We start from the raw sequence: 20,023 nt of genomic DNA on the forward strand, positions 1-20,023 counted from the left end.
CCATTGTACCCGGTGACTTGGCCGCAGGTGTTGCCCTTCCAGATGTAGTGGAATTTGTTACAGTTGCTCACCATGTCAGGCTGTGTGGGCTGTGGCGTTTCGATGCCGTTGGAGGGAGCTGTGCTGCTTGGAGTCGGTGTAGGGGTTGGGGTTGCGGATGGGATCGAGGATTCGCCATCGACGCCGACGCAGGCGTAGTGGTCCGGCAGTAGGCTGGTGCACTCGAGACCAACCTTGGGGTTCCATTGGGCAAACTGCTGCTGGGTAATATCGTTGTACCAGGTTACTTGGTCACAGGTATTGCCTTTCCAAATGTAATGGAATTTGTTGCAGTTGGCAACCATGTCGACCTGCGTAGGCAGTGGTGTCTGGATGCCAGTGCCTGCACTGTTGGTTGCTGACGTAGTAGATGTGGATGTGGTAGATGTAGGGATTGCTGGCTGCGCTTGATCACGAGCAAAAACGCAGACAAAAGTCTTCACCGTGAGCTGATGGCAGTCCCTGCCGGCCATGTCATTCCACATGATAAAGTCGTCAACAGACACGGCAAAGAGGGAAGCCACCGAGGCGCAGGTGTCGTCGTAGCGCACGGCATAAAACTTTTTGCAGTTGTTTACCATTCCCGGCTGAGCAGGAAATGGAGTAAATATGCCTGCCACAATACACTCAGCGCGACCATCCTCGGTCTAAGGTGACTGCTTCGGGACGCACCATTGGGTATAGGTGTCTGAGTCGGAGTTGGTCGCTGAGTCGGCGTTGAAGTGGTGTCTAGAATGTCCAGCGCGTCATCTGGAAGTGGAAGTCCCGGATCGTACTCAGCCAAGCAGTATGCTCGACCCGTGATGAAGTTTTTGCAATGGTAGTAATTGTCGCGTTTAATCGACGGGTTCTGATGTGCCTCTGGTTAGTTTGTCAACGGCCACAAGGAGGGGGGGCGCAAGACGAGTTTCAACTGCGCTTACCCATCCAAAGAACCAGCGTCGGTCGGTCGTGGTGTAGCTCAGGACGGTATCACAGTCCCAGGTGCCGTCGTTGTTGTACCACACATGGCAAGGGGTACCGGTTCTGGGATCGTGAGGCATATGCGGCTTGGAAGAGATCCTTTGCCAGAGCGAAATGTCCGGCCAAGGGCGATCTTCTGGAGCAAGGCCGTCTTCGGCGAGCGCCAAGAGAGGTAGCAAGGCAAAGATGGCTACTGAGAACTTCATTTCCTGATGGCTGTACCTTGTCTTGATGTGCTGCAAGAAGGAACAGCAACCAATGGCCACACCACTTATATATATAACACCCCTACGGGAATGAGCTGCTGCGGAAGGATAAGAAATCTTCGTCTGATCTTGACCAAATTATTGCTCCCACTTGGTAGCCACGACATCTCAGTGCTCGCTGGGCTATCCTAGACACTTGGACCCTCACTCTTTCTTAAAAGCCAACCCATCTCGGCGAGACTCCGCTGCCGACCGAGGCTTTGATTATTGATACCGCGGAAGCACGCGGGGCACTGGATCACTTAGGGTGGCTCTTCTGTATTAATGTGAGCTTTCCGGGCAAATATACTGAGTTTGCGCAGGCGGTAATATGCCCTTGGCACCGCTCAGCCGCCATCATCCGATCAGACAAAGGGTCCTTGGCTCGCCATCTCTCCACTTGACGCTCAATAGTCGAACTTTAATCCTAGGTATAATTACTAGTCGCTATTCCTCTTTCATTTGTCGGGGCGGGAAGCGGAGAGGACCCTGAGTTATAGATTGATAAGGTAAGAGCGGAGGTCGCTGAGCGCTGCATATTGCCGAATTGGGCGCCGCTATCAATCAGCGTGGAGACGAAGAAGAAAGGAAAAAAAATCTTCAATATACGTCTGACAGTGATGGAAGAGCAAAATGAACCCATTCCATCCCTTCAGGTCCCGTACAGGCGGACGGCGGAAGCTCGGTCACTTGCCGACTATAGCGTTCCCACTTTCTGTTAACGTGAAAGAAGGGCAAAAATAAAAAAAGAATAAATAGAAAAATAAATGAGCAACAAAAGGAAAAGAGGAAAGACCAAAATAAGCCACATTTTCATAGCCATGTGAGTCACCAGCCAGCAAATATGGCCGAGTTCTGAGCGACCGGTGGAGCGTCGCGCAGGATTGTAAGATTGCATCTTCTTCACCGTAGAGTGAGGGAAGAAATGCCAATAAACAAGGCCAAAAGTTTAATGTAGAAAATTTACTTTATGGACACCGAGTTAAGAGAGATGGGAGTAATACAGACAAAGCAAGGAAAAATGCAAGACCGCAGTAACATGCATGCTTCCAGCTGATGACAGACAGGTAGTATCTCACCCCTTGGGGTACCTTAGTAAGTTCGGCTAAGGGTAGCACCCCTTAGCTAACATTGCCCTACATATATACTATATAAAGATTAATTAGTTTATAACTAATTCCCAATTAGGTTAGTAGTTAGGTTAGTAGTTAAGTTAGTAATTAAGTAAGTAATTAAGTTAGTAGTTAAGTTAATAGTTACGTTAGTAGTTACTTAGGGTTAATAGTATATAATTATAATTAGTTGTTAGGTATCAGGGTTAGTTATTAGGTAATAGGGTTAGTTATATAGTATATATTTAAAAGAAATAGGGCTACCTTATCTAAGGGAGCCTATTCTTAGCTAAACTTACTAAGCTACCCTTAGGTAAGGTATATCCATAATAACAGATAGCCTAGAAGGCAAAGAAACAATCTCCTATTACTTAGTATTCTAGTATATATATATACCTATTAAACCTATATAAGTAGCCAACTTAATACTAGCCTCTAATTAGCTAGTACTAGTAGAAGACCTACTTCTATAAGTCTTCCTTAATTCTAGCTATTAAGGAAGGTAGTGTTTATTAACTATAAGAGACTAATTTAACGTTATTACTGCTGTTTTATCATATTCGAATATACCTTGATTCCAACAGTACCATACCAGGCACAACTTACACAATACAACAACTACATCTCTCATCCTATATGTGTGACGACAGGCGGCTCGGAAGCCGGAAGAACGATCTCCCGTCACCCAGTATATCTGGCACTTATCCGTACCATACAACCAGATAGAAGATACACAATACAACAACTTCACCTCTTACCCTATATATGCCCTGTTGGTCTCAATAATGTGTGCCCTGTTGGTCCCAATAGCAGCACCCCTTCACATCAGCAAACCGTAGGCTGATGGTTCTCGTGCCCATGAAATCTATCCCCAACGTCCTCCATGCTGATAATCATATTCCTGTGCTCAATCGCCGGCGGATTGAGCTCACTAAAGAATGCATCATACAGCGCCGCCGCATCCGCCTCACTCGGAAAGTAGTGCTTCGCCACCGCCGCCTTGATCGTCTTCTCCCTGTCCGGCACCCGCCACTGGAGCCACCGCCCCTTCAACACCTTCGTGACCAGCGCGTCCTTGAAGTATTTCTGCATGCCAAACCTGACATTTGACCGCAGCGCCTTCCGCTTCGCCTTTTCCTCGTCACTCATGTTTGGATTGTCCGCATCGGCATTGACGTCGTAGTTGCCGACCGTCCTTGGTTCCTTGATCGTCTTGTCCCAGAAATCTTGTTCGCGCAGCTCAATGACGTGGTCCATGGCCGTGGAGATGAACTTGAGGACTTTCAGGCCGTGCGCCCGTCGGGGGTCGTCGTCGGGCAGGCTGGCGACGTGCTTGTGAATGGTTTGCTGGTTGTCGGAGAGGGTGGAGAAGAATTCCTGAAACTCGGCGGGGGTTGAACCGCGGTTAGAGCCGTCGAGGTGCGGGTAGTTGAGCTGGCCTTTGAAGGGGCGAGGTCCGTTAACACTAAAGGCCACTGCCCTGTGATGTGGCTTGCCGGCCTTGTCGTGCATGACGACCGGATTGGTGATGCCATCGCCAACAGGATTACCAGGCGACCAGGTGGGATTGGCCTTGAGCCATCTCTTGTAGTTGTAGTTCTTTTCGTGGGGTGGGTTCTTTCGTACGAATTCAAGCAGCTCGGGGTTGTCCACCGCGTTTTGTATAATCCTGATGGCAGAGTTGGGATCAGACATGGTTTTCGCCAAGTTGGCAAGATCTTCTTGCTTGCCCCAGCCTCCAATCTTGCCAAGCTCGTTTGATATACCCAAAATGCCAATCTTATCGAGGTTGACTGTGCTGCCACTGGGCTCAATCCATTTGAGAAACTCCCCCAAATAGCACTTTGCACATTGTGACGTGTCAGAATGTCACAGTAGCTTTGGAAGGGGATTGTGTGTTTTCTTACCCTGTTCTTGACGCTGTTGACGACTATTCGAGACCCGACACAGCCCGTCGCAAGTCGCATGTCCCCTTCGTTGAGCATTTCCTCACCAAGGTAAAGTAGATAGTAAAGAGATCTGAGTCATGTGTTAGTGGATTCCAGGGTAACATGTCGCAATGCTCTGAAATGTACCGTTCGGCGACACCTCGAGGGCCAAATGCGGCGGCAAAAGGCGCCGCGAGTACCAGCATAAAAACAGCGGCGAACTTCATGGCGGCTGCCGTAAGTGACGCGGGGACAGATCGAAAAATGGAAAGGGTGTATGAGAACTGAGTAGGAGAAGAAGAGACGGAAAAATGCTACTTTCTGTTATTTGCCAATCATGAACGAGCAGGAGGGCCTATGATGGCGAGCTTTGAAACTCGTGCTGTCCAACATCCATCAATACCGAAGAGCGTGTCAATGCATCTCGGCTTTTGAACTATACGGCATATAACACGATATACCATAGAATTTTAATAATCATGCCGAAGTTCTTGAAAATGACCTGTCAGCTGGCTACAAGTTCCCACCAACACTATTCCGAAGCCGACTGTGGAAATGGTAGTTGATATCGCGAGATTACCACCAAAGTCGTCACAGTGCCGCTCTTGATGTGTCCCGGCGCTGTTTCCTCTTTAGGCAGTGGGAAAGACCCTGCAGATGCCATCAATATCTGAGAACATAACAATAGACCCAGGGCCCCAACGGCGGCGAGCCCTGCGGGGGCAACTGTTAAGATTGCTGGCCCGCAACGGTTTTTTTTTCTTCATCGATATTTCCTGGCTTCTATAGCTTACACTCGTGATTATTATTGCTCTTTTCGGTCGCATTCATGGGCAATTGCGGCCATGCCAAGAATCCGCCTGCACAGCGCCCTGTCAGGGACCATCGAGGTAATGGTCCATCTAGCCCGTGAATCTGGAATTGAGCGGATTACGCGTGTTTCGCTATTCAACAATGACTCATATTAGCCAGACGTAGCCGTTGCTGCACTTATAACTATCAGTCTTGCCTTGTACTTATCGGCGTCACCAAACTGGCACGTTCTTTCCCTGTTTTTTGTCCGGGTGCGCTTTCGCAATGCGACAGCAACTTTCCTTCTCCGCGCTCACTCTGGTGACGCTTCTTCTCGCCGCCAAGGCTCAAGAATCCCATGGCGTCGAGACTGAGATTTATCAGGATTCCATTCTCGATGAAGCGCCTACTGTCGTGGGTAACAAGGATTACCTGGAAGAACCCCCCGAAGACCCGCGCACCTTCTACTCTGACCTGCACCCATGCCCTCGCGCATGCGATGGCAAGCACTCGGACGAGTGGGATCTTTTCACGTCTATCGGTAGACTCGAGTACTGCATAGAGCCTATGCTCATCGATGTGGCGCTTTACAATCCGCTGGATGATAAAGAGACCATCACAGTCATACGTGCCTGCACTCAAGGCAATGCCAACAGTCGCGTCAACGCCGCTTTCGGACCCTCTAATGGGCCAGAGTTTCATAATGCCCCTTTGCTCAACCGCCGCAACATCCTAAGTCGACCGCGGCGCTCATCTCTCGAGTGTCCCGTGGGCAAAGACAGGTCAACGGTGATTCAGCTCAGCATGTCTGGTTCAAGCCCAAAAGATGGTCATCTGGATGCGGCCGTTTTCTTGCTCCATCAGGTCTTAGAGCTCTTTCAAGAGAGCGCTACTTGTCACACAAAATCGATGCTTGGATACTTGAATGGTACTGTCGTGGGAGTTTACGCCGGGACTTCCATCAACAAGGCTTCCGTGCACTCCGTTCTGGAGGAGATTACACCTCTTCTTACAAAAGAAAAAGTCGCCAATGCTACAGCGCAAATTTGCGACTCGCGCGGGAGCGCAAGGGATGTCGTTGGGGTTGCTATATCTTCAAATGGCGATCTCGCGGCGGTGCAGGACGCTCTGCGGCTTTGGGACCGCGTTGACTGTGCTGCGAATCTTGCATCGGCTCAAGAGATTCCCGTGGTAATTCAGGCTGAAGCAAATCTCGCAATGAATCAGACAATGACCAGCAACACTGCATTGTACATAAATCATACCGGCTCTCATGTATCTGAGTTGACACGTCGCGGGTCGTGTCAGATTAAAGACGTTCAAATGGGAGATGGCTGCTGGAAGCTGGCAGTTAGTTGTGGCATTTCGCTCCAAGATCTCAAAAAATACAACGCCGACAAGGGCTTGTGCGATGGTACGGGCGGTCTCTTGGAGGGAATGCAAGTCTGCTGTTCTGAGGGAGGTTTGCCTGATCGCAGTAAAAAGCCTGACAAGGATGGGTAAGTTGCACCCAATCCATGATATCAACAAAGACATCTTACTCAACAACATCTCACAGATATTGCGCATCATACTATGTTCAACCAACCGACACTTGCGCCAAGATCGCCACGGCAAATGGCATCACGACATCAGACTTGGCCAAATTCAATGAGGGACGACATGGGACATGGGGCTGGGCTGGTTGCGGCGTCAATCTCCAAGCCTACATAAACATTGTGAGAGTCTACTATATTGGTTGAAAGGATGTTGTCGCTAACTCGAGTTGCTTAGTGTGTTAGTGAAGGACTACCGCCAATGCCAGCGCCGATCGCCAATGCGGTATGTGGCCCCGTGAAGCCAGGCAGTACGCGTCCAACTGGATCATCTGCAGGCTCTCTTCTCGATATGAACCCGTGTCCGTTGAATGCATGCTGCAACGTATGGGGAAACTGTGGACTTTCGGATGACTTTTGTTTGGATGAACGCGGACCAACAGAAAATCCAGGAACGTCACCACAGGGGAAATTTGGGTTAGTATTCTCACGCACCTATCGTTCAACTGGCCTCACTCTGGAACTCAAATCAGCTAATTAAAATTAGTTGCATCTCAAATTGCGGAATGAGCATAGTCAGCTCCGGACCGCCTGCAGCGTATGGTCGTGTTGGCTACTATGAATCGTGGAACTTCGAGCGCAATTGCCTCTATCTCAAGGCAGAGCATGCTAATACGGACGGAACCTATACAATCATCCACTGGGCCTTTATGGAAATCGATACTGAAAACTGGAAGCCAAAGATCAAGGACCCTCATGCGCAATGGGAAGGTTTCAAGTCTCTGACTGGCGTTAAAAAGGTTATTTCATTCGGCGGTTGGGGTTACTCAACTGCACCGGAAACCTATAATATCCTACGCCAGGCAATGAGCCCTACTCATAGGCTTCAGTTTGCAGGAAACGTTGTCAAGTTCATTATCGAACATGGTCTAGATGGTGTTGACTTCGACTGGGAGTACCCTGGTGTAAGTTTTGGCAGATTGCCCCTGTCTCTTCTGAAATCACTAACACTGCCAAAAATAGGCCACTGACATTCCAGACACACCACCCGGCAGCCCTGAAGATGGCCAAAACTATTTAGCCTTTTTGATCGTCATGAGCAACAAGATTCATAGACAGCCCCCGTATCACTACACGCTTTCAATAGCCGCACCGGCGTCATTCTGGTACCTGAAGGCGTTCCCGATTGAAGTGATGTCTTGGTACCTTGATTATATTGTGTATATGACATACGACCTGCATGGGCAATGGGATGCAGGAAATCAGTGGTCAACTGAGGGCTGCCCAGCTGGAAATTGTCTCCGCTCGCATATCAATCTAACCGAGACTGAGACGGCACTAGCTATGAGTAAGACTTCGCATTTGTTTGCTGATGAATATTTTATTGACCGTTTGCATATAGTAACCAAAGCTGGCGTCCCGTCAAAGAGGATCTACGTCGGTGAAGCCAGCTACGGCCGCTCTTTTAAGATGAGCCATGAGGGTTGTGACGGGCCAGACTGTACTTTTGAAGGCGACCGGATGCACTCGCAAGCCGCCCCGGGCATCTGCACCGACACTTCGGGCTATATATCCTATGCCGAAATTTCTCGCATTATTGAGAATGACTCTTCTTCTAGGCCTTGGCATGACCACGACTCTAATTCGGATATTATGGTCTATCAGGAGACTGAGTGGGTAGCATATATGACGCCAACCACCAAGGACACGAGACGCAATTTTTGGAAGGGCAAGAACTTTGCCGGAACCATTGATTGGGCTGTTGACCTAATGAGCTACCACTCTGACGATGAATCCTTTGGCCACGGTGAGGATTGGTCCAGCGAGTTTGAGGGCGGAACCATCAGTCCTGGTGAGTGTAAGGGGACGTATGCCAGTCTCGAAGACATTGAAAAAGACAGGGATAGCATCCCTTTGCATTGCCGCGACGAGTACACGCTTGTGGCTCTATCATTTATCCTAAAAGACTCCATTTCCAAGCATGACGAGCTGATACAGGACCACTACGATCATAATTTCGGCGTATACGCCGAGGCTGTTGCTAACGGCGCACAGAATACTGTCAAGGATTTCATGTACAAGAACGCCAGCGAGTTCTTCACTTGCCAGGTAACAGAAGTTGTCGATTCATGCAAGCATTGCTGGGATTCTTGGATAAGAAAAGGGAACAACCGGGACAAAACCCGCCTTTGCCGGTACTGTGAAGATTACGTTTGTGGCTCCACAGTATTACCGATGATCTGCTGGGAGATGAATGTTCCTTGCCCTGATCCTCTACACCAATTTCTCTTCCGCGAGAAGGACTTTGCATGCCCACCTGACTTTTCCGAGCGCTCTGATGAACCAGACAAGGACAACCTCATCCGGTCATCAACGAGATGGACGTTAAAAGAGGGCAAAAGCGACGCGTTTTATGCCGCCTTGTTAGCCGGCACAGACGTTTCCAGCGACAAGATTGTGTGGGAGGATGTACGATGGCACGATGCCGATGGACCACCGTCATACCATGCGCACGAACCAATGTACATGGACTTTAACTTCCCTAATCCGAAATACTACAAAAAGGAAGACGTTATGAACCCTAAAGAGGTGATTAACAAGGGCCGCGAAAAGCTCAATTCCATTATGCCAACGATTGACGACGTCTTGGGCCTAGTCCAGCAAAACAAATACGCCGGCCTCGTCGGCGATCTGGTGGACGCACTCTCGGTACCAATCGCCATGGCACAGCAGTCGGTTGCCAACATGCAGCGGGCTAACGACATTGGCCAAAATATTGACGACGAGCAAAAGAAGAACTTTATTATCCTCTTTCTCACCGCTATTCTCTTCTTTATTCCGTTTGTCGGAGAGATTGCTGGCACTATTGGTGTCTTGGCCGGCGTTGCTCGCATTATCACTGTTGTCGGCGAGCTTGGAGCAGTCGGGCTGGACATTTACTCGCTCGTGGACAGTAAAGGCAACGATCCATTTGCCATTGCTGGCATTTTATTTGCGCCTCTTGCTCTGTATGACGTCGCTGCTGTTGCGGCGGCGGCGGCGCTGCGGAGAGGAATGAAGGAGAGGCAAATTACTTCCATTGGCAATGAGGCAAAGCAGACGCTGGACAAGATTGACCGCATCAAAGGTCGTAAGTCGGGTGCCAGGGCAAGCTGTCCGGTGAAGAGGGAGGTTGAACCGATCAAGGTCGCATGGGAGAATGCACTGCTGAAGAGCAGCTTGAATGACACACCTGTGGTGAGGAGCGGCCTTGAGTAAACGTGCAAGATTGCCAGTATTCTGGTGTTCTAGACGCCATCTCTACTCTCATTAGTCACGGACTAATATTCTTTCATTTATTCATTAAAAAAAATCTGGCAAGAAACAAAGTTGTGAGGCATGTCGGTGATATCGGGTGATGAATCGGCCCATATTCAACCCCTCGGGAATAGCCTCATTCTCCAGCGCGAACTTGTTGAATATGGATCTCGGACTTTTGACCGTCACGTGCCAGTCCAGAAAGAAAATTTCCCCTCCCGATACTGGATATTAAGAAAATTCTCCCCAAACCTATAAAGGCCACCTTGCCCTACCCCACCCCTGTGAGCCAAAGTCGACAGCTACATCATCAACCGCAGCATCGATATCCTCATACGACGGACCCTGCGGTACTAGATTGTGGGTTCTCAAGATGGGCACTCTCTGCGGTTTCCCTTGTCTCCCTGCCGAGATCCGCCATCAGATCTGGCTCCTCTCCGTGCCCGACGACCAGCCCGAAATCTGCCTCCCCTGGCCCATCAACGTGCCCGTGTCCATGCACGGCAGAACCGAGCCGCTCTACACGCTCCCGTGCCAGCCGCTCAACGTCGACGTGGCGTTTCCCGTGACCATGCACGTGTGCCGCGAGAGCCGGCACGCGGTGCAGGACTACGTACGCTTTCGCGCGTCGGAAGCGGCGGGCTGCGCGACGCCGTTTCGGCGCTTCCGGCCGGAGCTGGACGTGCTGTTTCTGGGGGACTGCGGCATTCTCTTCATGGACATGTTGGTGTGGCCGCAGTGCAGCGTTTTTCAATCGTATCAATCACCACCCGTGATGGAATATTGGCAGCATCAAAACAGGCAGTACACAAGGTTGATGGAAACGTTGTGCGCGACGCGTCGGTTTGCGGTGGCGGCGGCGTCGATGCCTGGTCAAGACGAAATGGTCAGGTCGTTCTTTTCAAAGGTGTGGGCATATGCCGAGCCCCCGAAACCGACCAGCTTTGAGCTTTGCTTCGTCGTCCCGACTACCAAAGACCTCAACGAGATGAGTCCAGACGACGTGTATGTCAATTTTGTGCCGCCAGGGCGGCGATGCCGTCTAGCGAGTCTTGACAAATGCGACTGGGGTGGTGTGCTGGTACCAACGGACACTGTGAGATCCAAGCCGCTACGGACGTTGGAGGCAGTTGTCACAGACTCGGTCAAAGGAATGAGGGCCGCCGAGGAAAGGAGCCATATCTGTAAGTTTTTTTATGTGGACAGAGATTTTTTTGATTTCATTTCCGCGTCGAGTTTCTAATCAAGAGTGGGGGCAACCCCGAAAAAAAAAGAAGCTGGTGTAAGGTCTCCCGGACCGGATATCACGGACTTCATCGAGGCGACTGCAGGGACCTTTGTGGAATACCAGCGGGATGGGACGTGGACCGAGGTTTGCGCGGACAGAATGTACGACGACGGGATGATGATACTGGAAATACCGCCGGAGGAACGACCAGACCCCGAAGTCCAAAGGGTGTATGACGTGGACGTTGAGTTGCGACTTGCCCGATGTGTATGACCATGCGCGCTCCCGCCGGCTATCTGTGTCCGTTGCTGACTTTGGAGACAGGATGTTTCCGATGATGAAACCTAATATACCGATGGTGAGTAACGGATGAAAGGTCAATACATGCAGAGGGGCCTGGCGTATGTATTTTATATTACGGCGTCGAGATTGATGCCATTGTTGTTAAGAGTCTTTTGCCTGCTTCCGTGGCACCGTGGGTTGTGGCCGTAATAAAGCCACTGATGGGTGTCAAGGTACCGAATTTCGACTGCTACTCATAAAAACAAGAACTCAGGATCATGGCATAAATGACCTGAGTCAAGTACGCTTGCAACAGCTGCTTCCGTCGTAAATGCCGTGTCATAGGACTTGTATACCCAGAACATGAAAAGTAAGCTCTCGCGAAAAAATAGCATAAAAAAACACACGGGGATCAAATCTCAAATCTACCAGCTATGTAATACGGTGGGGTTTTGGCGACCGACTGTAAATGAATGCCGTCGAGTAATGTTGTAATGTTTGTGGTTTTTGCCATAATAATAATAAAGCATGAAGGTGCTTCTTTAGTTACCTCAACTTAAAACAGGGGTGACCCACCCGACACGTTCCCCCAACTGTCCAACGCTACCACCATCACCATCTCAAACCCATCCTTCGATGATCATCTCTTCACCATGGGCTTTTGAGCTCGTCCCAAGCGCACACCATTCACCATGTCCATGAACCGGTTCAACACAGACACGCCGATGCGGCAGCGCGAGGGCTCGCTGCTGTCGCCCGTTAACTACGACGACGACGCCGCCTCCCTGCACTCGCGTAGCGACCAGGACTCGGACAGCGAGGACGACCAGCTGCAGCAGGCGGCCCGCAACAGCCGCGAGCTGCGCGCCCATGACCGCATCGTCCTGGTCGAGGAGGAGGACATTGACCGCCTCGTCACCGACTCCCGCAGGAAGCAGGAGCGCGAGCGCCGCGGGTCTGGCCTCGCCGTTCCCAACCCCCTCAACCTCTTTCGTCGCCCCAGCCTGTCTGCCCTATCCGCCACTAGCTCCGTCGAGGACCTGCGCGCCGAGAAACGCAGCAAGCGCCGGTCGCGCCGCCAGCGCAAGAAGGAGGCGCTGATGGAGCGCGCCGAGCACGGCGAGGACGGCGGTCTGATGTACGAGCTGGAAGAGGGCGGTATCAAGGACGGCAGCACCACGGGCGATAGCAGCGACCGAGACGACAGCGACGAGATGGATAGACGACATCTGGGGCTGATGGCGCAGGAGCATCTGCAGAGGCGGCGAAGCTGGCGGCGCTGGCTCCTGATTCATGTCCTCATTGGCATCGGCTTCACCATCCTCCTGCTTGTCGCTTGGAAATTGAGCAAGGCAAGGCAGCACGGCGGTGTCGCTGTCAAGGATCGATTCGTGAGCAATGGCACGGCCTTGTTTGGACCTACGACATTGGTCATCAGCCTGGACGGCTTCCGCGCCGACTTTTTGAGTCGCGGACTGACGCCACGCTTAAGTGCCTTTGTCAAAGAAGGCATCTCGCCCAAATACATGCTCCCGTCATTCCCATCAGTGACGTTCCCAAACCACTATACGCTGGCGACCGGCCTCTATCCCGAGGCACACGGTGTGGTAGGCAACACCTTTTGGGACCCGGAGCTCAAGGCCGAATTTTACTATACCGACCCCCAACGCAGTCTAGATCCCAAGTGGTGGGGAGGTGAGCCATTCTGGGCTACAGCAGAGAAGCAAGGCGTACGAAGTGCCGTTCACATGTGGCCTGGAAGCGAAGCTCACATCCTCAACATTGAGCCTAGTGTCATGGACAAGTATAATGGCGACGAGCAGCTCGATAATAAAGTTACAAGAATCATGGACTTTTTAGATATGCCCGGCAAGGAAGACGAGTCTGCAGATCCCGCGCACTGGCGTCCTCAACTCATTGCCGCTTACGTGCCCGACGTCGATGCCGACGGACACAAGTACGGCCCCAACAGCACCGAAATTCGCACCACCATCCAGGCTGTCGATACGATGATGGACAAGATCTTCCAGGGCTTGGAGGTGCGTAACCTCACCGATATTGTCAACGTCGTGGTTGTGTCGGACCACGGCATGGCGACGACGGACCGGACACGACTGCTGCAGCTGGAGGACCTGGTCGACACGAGCAAAATTGAACACGTTGACGGCTGGCCGCTGATGGGACTGCGACCCAAGAACCCACAAGATACACAATCACTGTACGATGAGCTCAAGGAAAAACAGAAGACGACGCCTAGCATCGAGGTGTACATGCGAGACGTGGACATGCCCGAGCGTTACCACTTCTCCCAGAATGAGCGCATTGCGCCGCTGTGGATTGTACCCAAGACGGGCTGGGCCATTGTACAAAAGCACGAGTTTGACTTGGCCAAGGTCGCTGAGGATGAGGTGTACCACCCGCGTGGCCTGCACGGCTACGACCACGAGCACCCGCTGATGCGGGCCATTTTCATTGCCCGAGGACCAGCGTTCCCACACCCCGCGAACAGCGAGATGGAACCATTTCGTACGTTGATGCGCAGGGCGCCCCGATGAACCGTTGTTATGAGAACTAACAGGATGACTTAGAAAATATTGAGCTGTACAATCTGCTGTGCGACTCGGTTGGCATCACGCCTCAGCCAAACAACGGCACGCTGAGACTGCCGCTGCAGCCTATTGGCACGCACACGGACGAGGTGGCGGAAGTACAGGACCCTTTGCCGACGGAACCCATCACAGAATCGACGTCGTCTTCCGCGAGCACGCAGCTGACGAGCGCGACCGAGGCAGCCTCGCCTGCTCCGACGCCAGTAGAAGAGATTTCTGCGCCAGCGGAGCCCGAGGGAACAGACCAACCCGTAGCCGGCGACGGAGGCGAGGGCGAGGAACCAGAGGGCAAGCAAGAGCATGGCCTACTGGGATCGCTGGTCGGCGCTGTGGGCGGCGCTTGGGACTGGATCGCAGGACAGGCTGGCAAGGTCTGGAACGACATTGTTGGGGATTCGTAGTATAGATGAATCACTTGGGAATACTGTCGTTTTTTTGTAGGATTCAGGCGTTTCTTTGGGTATCAACTTTGTTACACGTAGCCTTGTTTTGCTTTTTGGTATATATCGGCTCAGCGCAACACTCACTTTAAATACACATTGTGACGGACACGGAGGTTGTGTACAGGTGGCGCAGTCTGAAAACGAGGTGAAGAGCACGTGAAGATGTCACTTTAGGTGAATGCAAATTGAACCGGGTACCGACATGATGCTTCGTTGCGCAGCCCACAATAAAGAATGGTGACACGGTGCTGCTGCCTGTTGGAACCCGCCTTGGTGTGGTGCCGCTGTGAGGAAGCTGCCTACAGCTGGGCAGGCAGTCATCGTGGGCTAGATACAGGCAGACACCAAATTGTCCAGCCATCTCTAGGATATAGCACAAAGACGAAAACGATTGAGAACTGGCCTATGGATATGTAAATTAGCAAAAATTTAAAGGACAGAGGACCAATAGATTCATTGTATTTAGAGTTTATCATCACCGATCGTGGCGGTGTTGTTGGTGTTGTTGCTCCGACTGTGTGCAGATCCAGGCACCAAAGGTCTCCACTAAAATTTAATTCATTGGCCTCGACGCGTCTCCCTCATGATCCTTCCGTGAAGGCACACCAGCATCACGGCGTTTCGCAGCCCTAAAAACCCTTGCGTCACACCGGCATCGACTGTATAAAGCTCCCTTATCCCACCGAGTATCTTCTCATCACCACAGGCAGCCAATTTTTCGAACCGCCTTGCCGGAACCGCCTCCCTCCTTAACAGTCGTCTCCTCCCCCCGAATCTCGAAATCACCACCCCTCCTATTACGTCTCTCCGATCCTGCACGGCGCAGTTACGACCTCTGACTTCACGATAAACTTTTGGCGTGTGCGGCGGTTTTCAGCCGTGCACGGGGCGTGACAGGATGGATATCCAACGGTCGCAGCAAGTGATAACGCTGCAGGAGGAGCTCGGCATCCAGGAAGCCATCATACGCTCGCTCGAGCACGCGCAAGATGCAGAGTCTAAGAGGGCGCGCATCAACGCTAGACGAGAGAGGCAGATGCTCATGGATAGTTTGGAAAGGCTTGGAGGTATGCCGCGTTTGCTTTTCTTGCCGATCGTCGGGTGTTTTGGTTTTCTTTTGCTGACGTGCAAGGTCCAACAGTGAGCTCGTCTCGCACCACACCACCACTTGGCTCTCAAAGCAGTAAGTCACCGAGTAAGGACGGATGCTTGTGGGCTTCTTCATCTACTGACGGGTCGCTTGTAGCAACGAAATCAGAGCGAGCAGCGCATCCATTGTCCGCTCCGCCCGCGACGCCGATGGATCTGCCCACCCGGAAGCGAGAATATGGACAACACAGCAGTCCTCCCGGCCCAGACATGCATTCTAAATCACGAAAGATAATGCCAATGTCGAGTGCCTCCAATAGAGCTCCTAATACCTCGATGAATGCCGTTCTCAACTCGGACAGCCTAGAGGTTATTGACCTCACAGGGTGCGTACCTCCCCGTGTCCCCAATCTCTCTGGACTGGGAATCGTTCCGGCTAACACGACCTAGTGACGATACCACGGATACCACAGGATACATTGCCGCGCAGCTGAGGCTGGAGAACCTGGCGACACAAAGGCGGCGTGACCACGATTTGGCCCAGAGCTTACAGCGGCAGCCAGCGTCGCGGTCCGAGGCAGCCCGCCCGCTCAGTGAGAGCCGCGACCCGCAATCGAATCCGCTGCACCGCCTCATGGCGACTGCGCGGACGAGCGGGGTGCCGAAATATGGCTTTCAAGATGAGGGCTCATCGAATGGCCTCAAAGTGGAGTCCCCGGCGGGCTTCAACGGGAATTCTATTCCGGTACGGCCCATCAGTGAACGCGAACAACAGTTGATGAAGGAAGAGTTTGTCCGCAAAAAGAAACAGAGGGATGAAGAGTACAAACTACATGTTCAGCAAAAAGATCGACAAATGCAGAGAGACATTGCAGCGAGAAACGTGCACCTACAAATGCGGAAACGTGCTCAGCAGATGCTTCCGTCACAGAACTCCGCCATGCATTCTCCTTTTCCCGGAGCCGACTTGTCTATCCCTCCTGGATTTAACGTGCCTGGTGCCTATCCTGAGCTCAGGTGGCCTGTCGGGCCCAGCATTGCCCCGGCCTCGCAGTACCACCAATTGTCCACCCAGTACGCTCTCCCTGTTCTCAAATCCACAAACTGGGCCAAGATCCCCAGCATGGGCTCTTCCTCTGCCAAGGATATGAAGGAAGTTATCAAGGGCAGTAACGACTATTCGTATAGCGCCGCGGTCGCTGGCTTGGGCTTACCTCCCCTACCTGATCGCATGCGCCACTTTGACATGGCCCCGTATCAAGGTTTTCCGGATATGATGCAGGATCAAGGAAAGATGACCAACGAAGAGTTGGAAGAGCTGCTGAAGAATATCCGCCCTGACTTTGAGATTCCCCCCGAGGAACGTCAGGAAAAGGTTCCAGGCCTAAAGGTTAACATCTATCACCATCAACAACTCGCCCTGAAGTGGATGCAAGCGATGGAAGACGGCTCGAACAAAGGAGGCATTCTGGCCGACGACATGGGTCTGGGCAAGACAATCTCGACGCTCGCATTGATGGTGACGAGGCGTGCCACTGGCCGACCCAAAACCAACCTTATCATTGGGCCCCTCGCTCTTCTTCGCCAATGGGAAGCGGAAATTCACAGCAAAGTATCTCTCTCCGATAAGCTGTCTGTATTTGTGTATCACGGCAAAAAGGCCACTACAGAAGAGCTTCTCACGTATGATGTGGTATTGACCACATATGGCACAATTGCTGCAGAGGTCAAGCGACTGGACAAATTTGCAAAAGAAAACATGGAAGCCGGGAGAAGTGCCGACTACTCACAGAAGGAAACCGCGGTCAAGTTCCCTTTGCTGCACCCCACGAAGGCTAAGTACCATCGTGTCATTCTTGATGAAGCCCAATGCATCAAGAACAAGGAGACGCAAACGGCCAAGGCCTGCCACCGCCTACGAGCGACTTTCCGCTGGTGTCTGACCGGCACTCCCATGATGAATGGTGTCACGGAACTGTATTCGCTGCTTGCATTCTTGCACATCCGGCCCTACTCCGCATGGGACAGGTTTCGGCGACAGTTTGGCCCCTTGATGGGCGTCGGGGGAGATGAGAAAACAGCGGCCATGGACACTCTTCGTGCTCTCCTCAAAGCGATTATGCTCAGGCGAATGAAGAACTCGTTGTTGGATGGTAAGCCCATTCTCACGCTGCCAAAGAAGACCGAACAGGTCTTATATGCAGATCTTTCGTCGGACGAGCGTGATTATTACGACCAGCTGGAAGCCAAAGCCCAGGTCCTCTTGAACAAGTACCTGCGTGAAGGCAGTGTTGGAAAGAATTATTCCCACATTCTTGTGCTACTTCTGCGACTTCGCCAGGCGTGCTGCCATCCGCATCTCAATCTCGACGTCAGTGATACTACGCCGGTGACCGAGGAAGATGTTCTTCTGTTGGTCCAACAGCTGCAACCGAGCATCGTGAAAAGGATCAAGGAGGCTGATGGATTCGAGTGTCCTATATGCTACGACGCCGTTCCCTCACCCCAGTTCTTCATTCCTTGTGGCCACGATAGCTGCAGCCAGTGCTTGAGTCGCCTCATCGACAATGCAGCCTCGACCAATATCCAGGAAGGCCACGAGAGCGACAAATGCAAGTGCCCAGTCTGTCGTGGGCGGTTTAACCCGAAACAATGCTTCTCTTTGGAGGCATTTCAAAAGGTGCACATGCCCGAGGCGCTCAAAAAGGGGTCCGACGACGAATCAGACGACGAATCAGACGACGAATCCGACGAGGATGTCATCGACGAGCCTGATGCTGAGGATGACATTTACTCTGACGATACTGTGGATAAGAAGGGAAATTTGGCCGGCTTTGTTGTTGATGACGACTTTTTCGACGAGTCTGATGATGGCATGGACATCAAGCCAGATGTGGCCGATCTTGAGACTGGAGTCAAGCCTGAAGTCAAGCCCGAAGTCAAAGCCGAGAGCTCGTCTTTGGGCTCTGGACTCACATCTGGAGATGAGGATGAAAAGGAGAAGCTGCGCAAGGCTATGATCAAGCAAGGTAAACGTGCACAACCGGTCAAGGCCAAGAAAGCGAAAAAATCCAAAACGAAGAAAGACAAAAAGGGAAAAGAGAAAGACGAGAAAAATGGGGTCATCAAGTCGGACATTAAGCCGTCGATGCTCAAAGAACTTCGCGTCCAAGCCCGCAAGAGTAAGGAGGCCTATCGCAAGTACATGGACTACCTCCGAAAGACTTGGCTTACCTCGGCCAAGGTCGTTGAATGCATTCGCCTGCTCCACGAGGCCGAGAAGCAAGACCGCAAGTCGATTGTCTTCTCCCAGTGGACGCTCCTCCTCGACCTCATCGAGGTCGGCATGGAGGAGGACGGCTTCCGCAACAAGCCCCAGCGCTACGACGGCGGCATGTCCGGCGATGATCGCAACATGGTTGCTAAGGCCTTCCAGGATGAGGGTCGCCGGGATGTGACGGTGATGCTCGTCTCGCTGCGCGCCGGCAACGCCGGCCTCAACCTCACCCAAGCGTCGCGCGTCATCATCATGGACCCCTTTTGGAACCCCTACATTGAGATGCAGGCCGTCGACCGCGCCTACCGCATCGGCCAGACCCGGGAAGTCGAAGTCTTTCGCATCCTCACCAAGGACACGGTGGAGGACCGTATCGTGGACCTCAAGGAGAAGAAGCAGGCCATGGTGGAGGCGGCCCTGGATGAGGCCGAGAGTGCCAAGATTGGACGGCTGGGTGTCAGCGAGCTCAAATTCTTGTTCAACCGACGGGACGATTAAATTGTCGACTCTTTCACATGCGCCTTTTTTCTGTCGCTTTTTGATTCGTGTTTTGATTACTCTGCTCTGGTTTGCTTTTGGCTTTCTTTTTTTGTTACAGCAATAGACACGGAACAGACGGCAACGTATTGTATTGGCTGACATCAAGCGTTGTTTTTTTGCTTATATTGTTTTGTGTTGCTTATGTTTTTTTTTTCATTCTGGATAGTGAAGAAATGGCTTTGCGCTTTTGAGACGAATATGATGTATTGTTTTTTTTATTATTGCTCCGATAGCTAGACAAGATTAGATGATGTTATGCAAAGACAAAAAGATGAATTAAAAAGACGCCTTGCTAACTCTTGGTGACCTTTCCAAACGCCCCGTGTGAACTTTTTTTTTTCCTGTCGTTCTATCGAATCCCTCTATCATCTTCGCAAAACTCCATCGACGACTGCTTCTAGTGTTTCCGTCGCCGAACTCTCCCTGTCCGGCGTCCACGTCCACGACTGCCCAGCGGGGACTGCTTCCGTGCTGGGCAGCGACGCATACTCGGCCGCCGCGTCGCCGGCCGCCGCGCTCGACACCGTCACCTGCAGCGGCGCCAGCTCCCCCCCGGCGGCCGTAGCGTCCCCGCGCTCGACGGAAAACTCGAGCTGCGGCCTGTGCGGAGGGTCGGGCGTGTGGCGGATGATGCGCGTGCCCTG

The 20,023-nt window shown here is 52.0% G+C and overlaps 4 protein-coding genes across 4 annotated transcripts in view; 3 read left to right on the forward strand and 1 right to left on the reverse strand.

Annotated features, from left to right (window-relative positions):
* Positions 1–1,208, reverse strand: part of CCM_09178 (LysM domain protein) — a gene marked incomplete at both ends in the record, with an annotated part of 1,889 nt that extends 681 nt beyond the window's left edge. Inside the window, 3 exons of the mRNA XM_006674312.1 lie at positions 72–652; positions 712–814; positions 963–1,208. Of these exons, the coding sequence (XP_006674375.1) occupies positions 72–652; positions 712–814; positions 963–1,208 (930 nt within the window). The remainder of the gene's footprint in view (positions 1–71; positions 653–711; positions 815–962) is intronic.
* Positions 1,209–5,364: 4,156 nt separating this feature from the next.
* Positions 5,365–9,872, forward strand: CCM_09179 (glycosyl hydrolase, family 18, putative; the record flags this gene model as incomplete). Its single annotated transcript, XM_006674313.1, has 4 exons — positions 5,365–6,329; positions 7,162–7,579; positions 7,638–7,962; positions 8,017–9,872. The coding sequence occupies 4 exons, from the start codon at positions 5,365–5,367 to the stop codon at positions 9,870–9,872; spliced, it is 3,564 nt and encodes a 1,187-aa protein (XP_006674376.1).
* A 2,241-nt stretch (positions 9,873–12,113) lies between these two features.
* On the forward strand, positions 12,114–14,431 carry CCM_09180 (ectonucleotide pyrophosphatase/phosphodiesterase family member 1; the record flags this gene model as incomplete). Its single annotated transcript, XM_006674314.1, has 2 exons — positions 12,114–13,947; positions 14,010–14,431. 2 exons carry the CDS (start codon positions 12,114–12,116, stop codon positions 14,429–14,431), a joined length of 2,256 nt encoding a protein of 751 aa, XP_006674377.1.
* A 940-nt stretch (positions 14,432–15,371) lies between these two features.
* CCM_09181 (SWI/SNF family DNA-dependent ATPase Ris1, putative) lies at positions 15,372–19,337 on the forward strand (the record flags this gene model as incomplete). The annotated part of the gene is made up of 4 exons (XM_006674315.1): positions 15,372–15,540; positions 15,615–15,656; positions 15,720–15,948; positions 16,013–19,337. 4 exons carry the CDS (start codon positions 15,372–15,374, stop codon positions 19,335–19,337), a joined length of 3,765 nt encoding a protein of 1,254 aa, XP_006674378.1.
* Between the last annotated feature and the right edge of the window lie 686 nt (positions 19,338–20,023).

The sequence above is a fragment of the Cordyceps militaris genome (assembly GCF_000225605.1).
Source record: "Cordyceps militaris CM01 unplaced genomic scaffold CCM_S00008, whole genome shotgun sequence".
Classification (NCBI taxonomy): domain Eukaryota; kingdom Fungi; phylum Ascomycota; class Sordariomycetes; order Hypocreales; family Cordycipitaceae; genus Cordyceps; species Cordyceps militaris.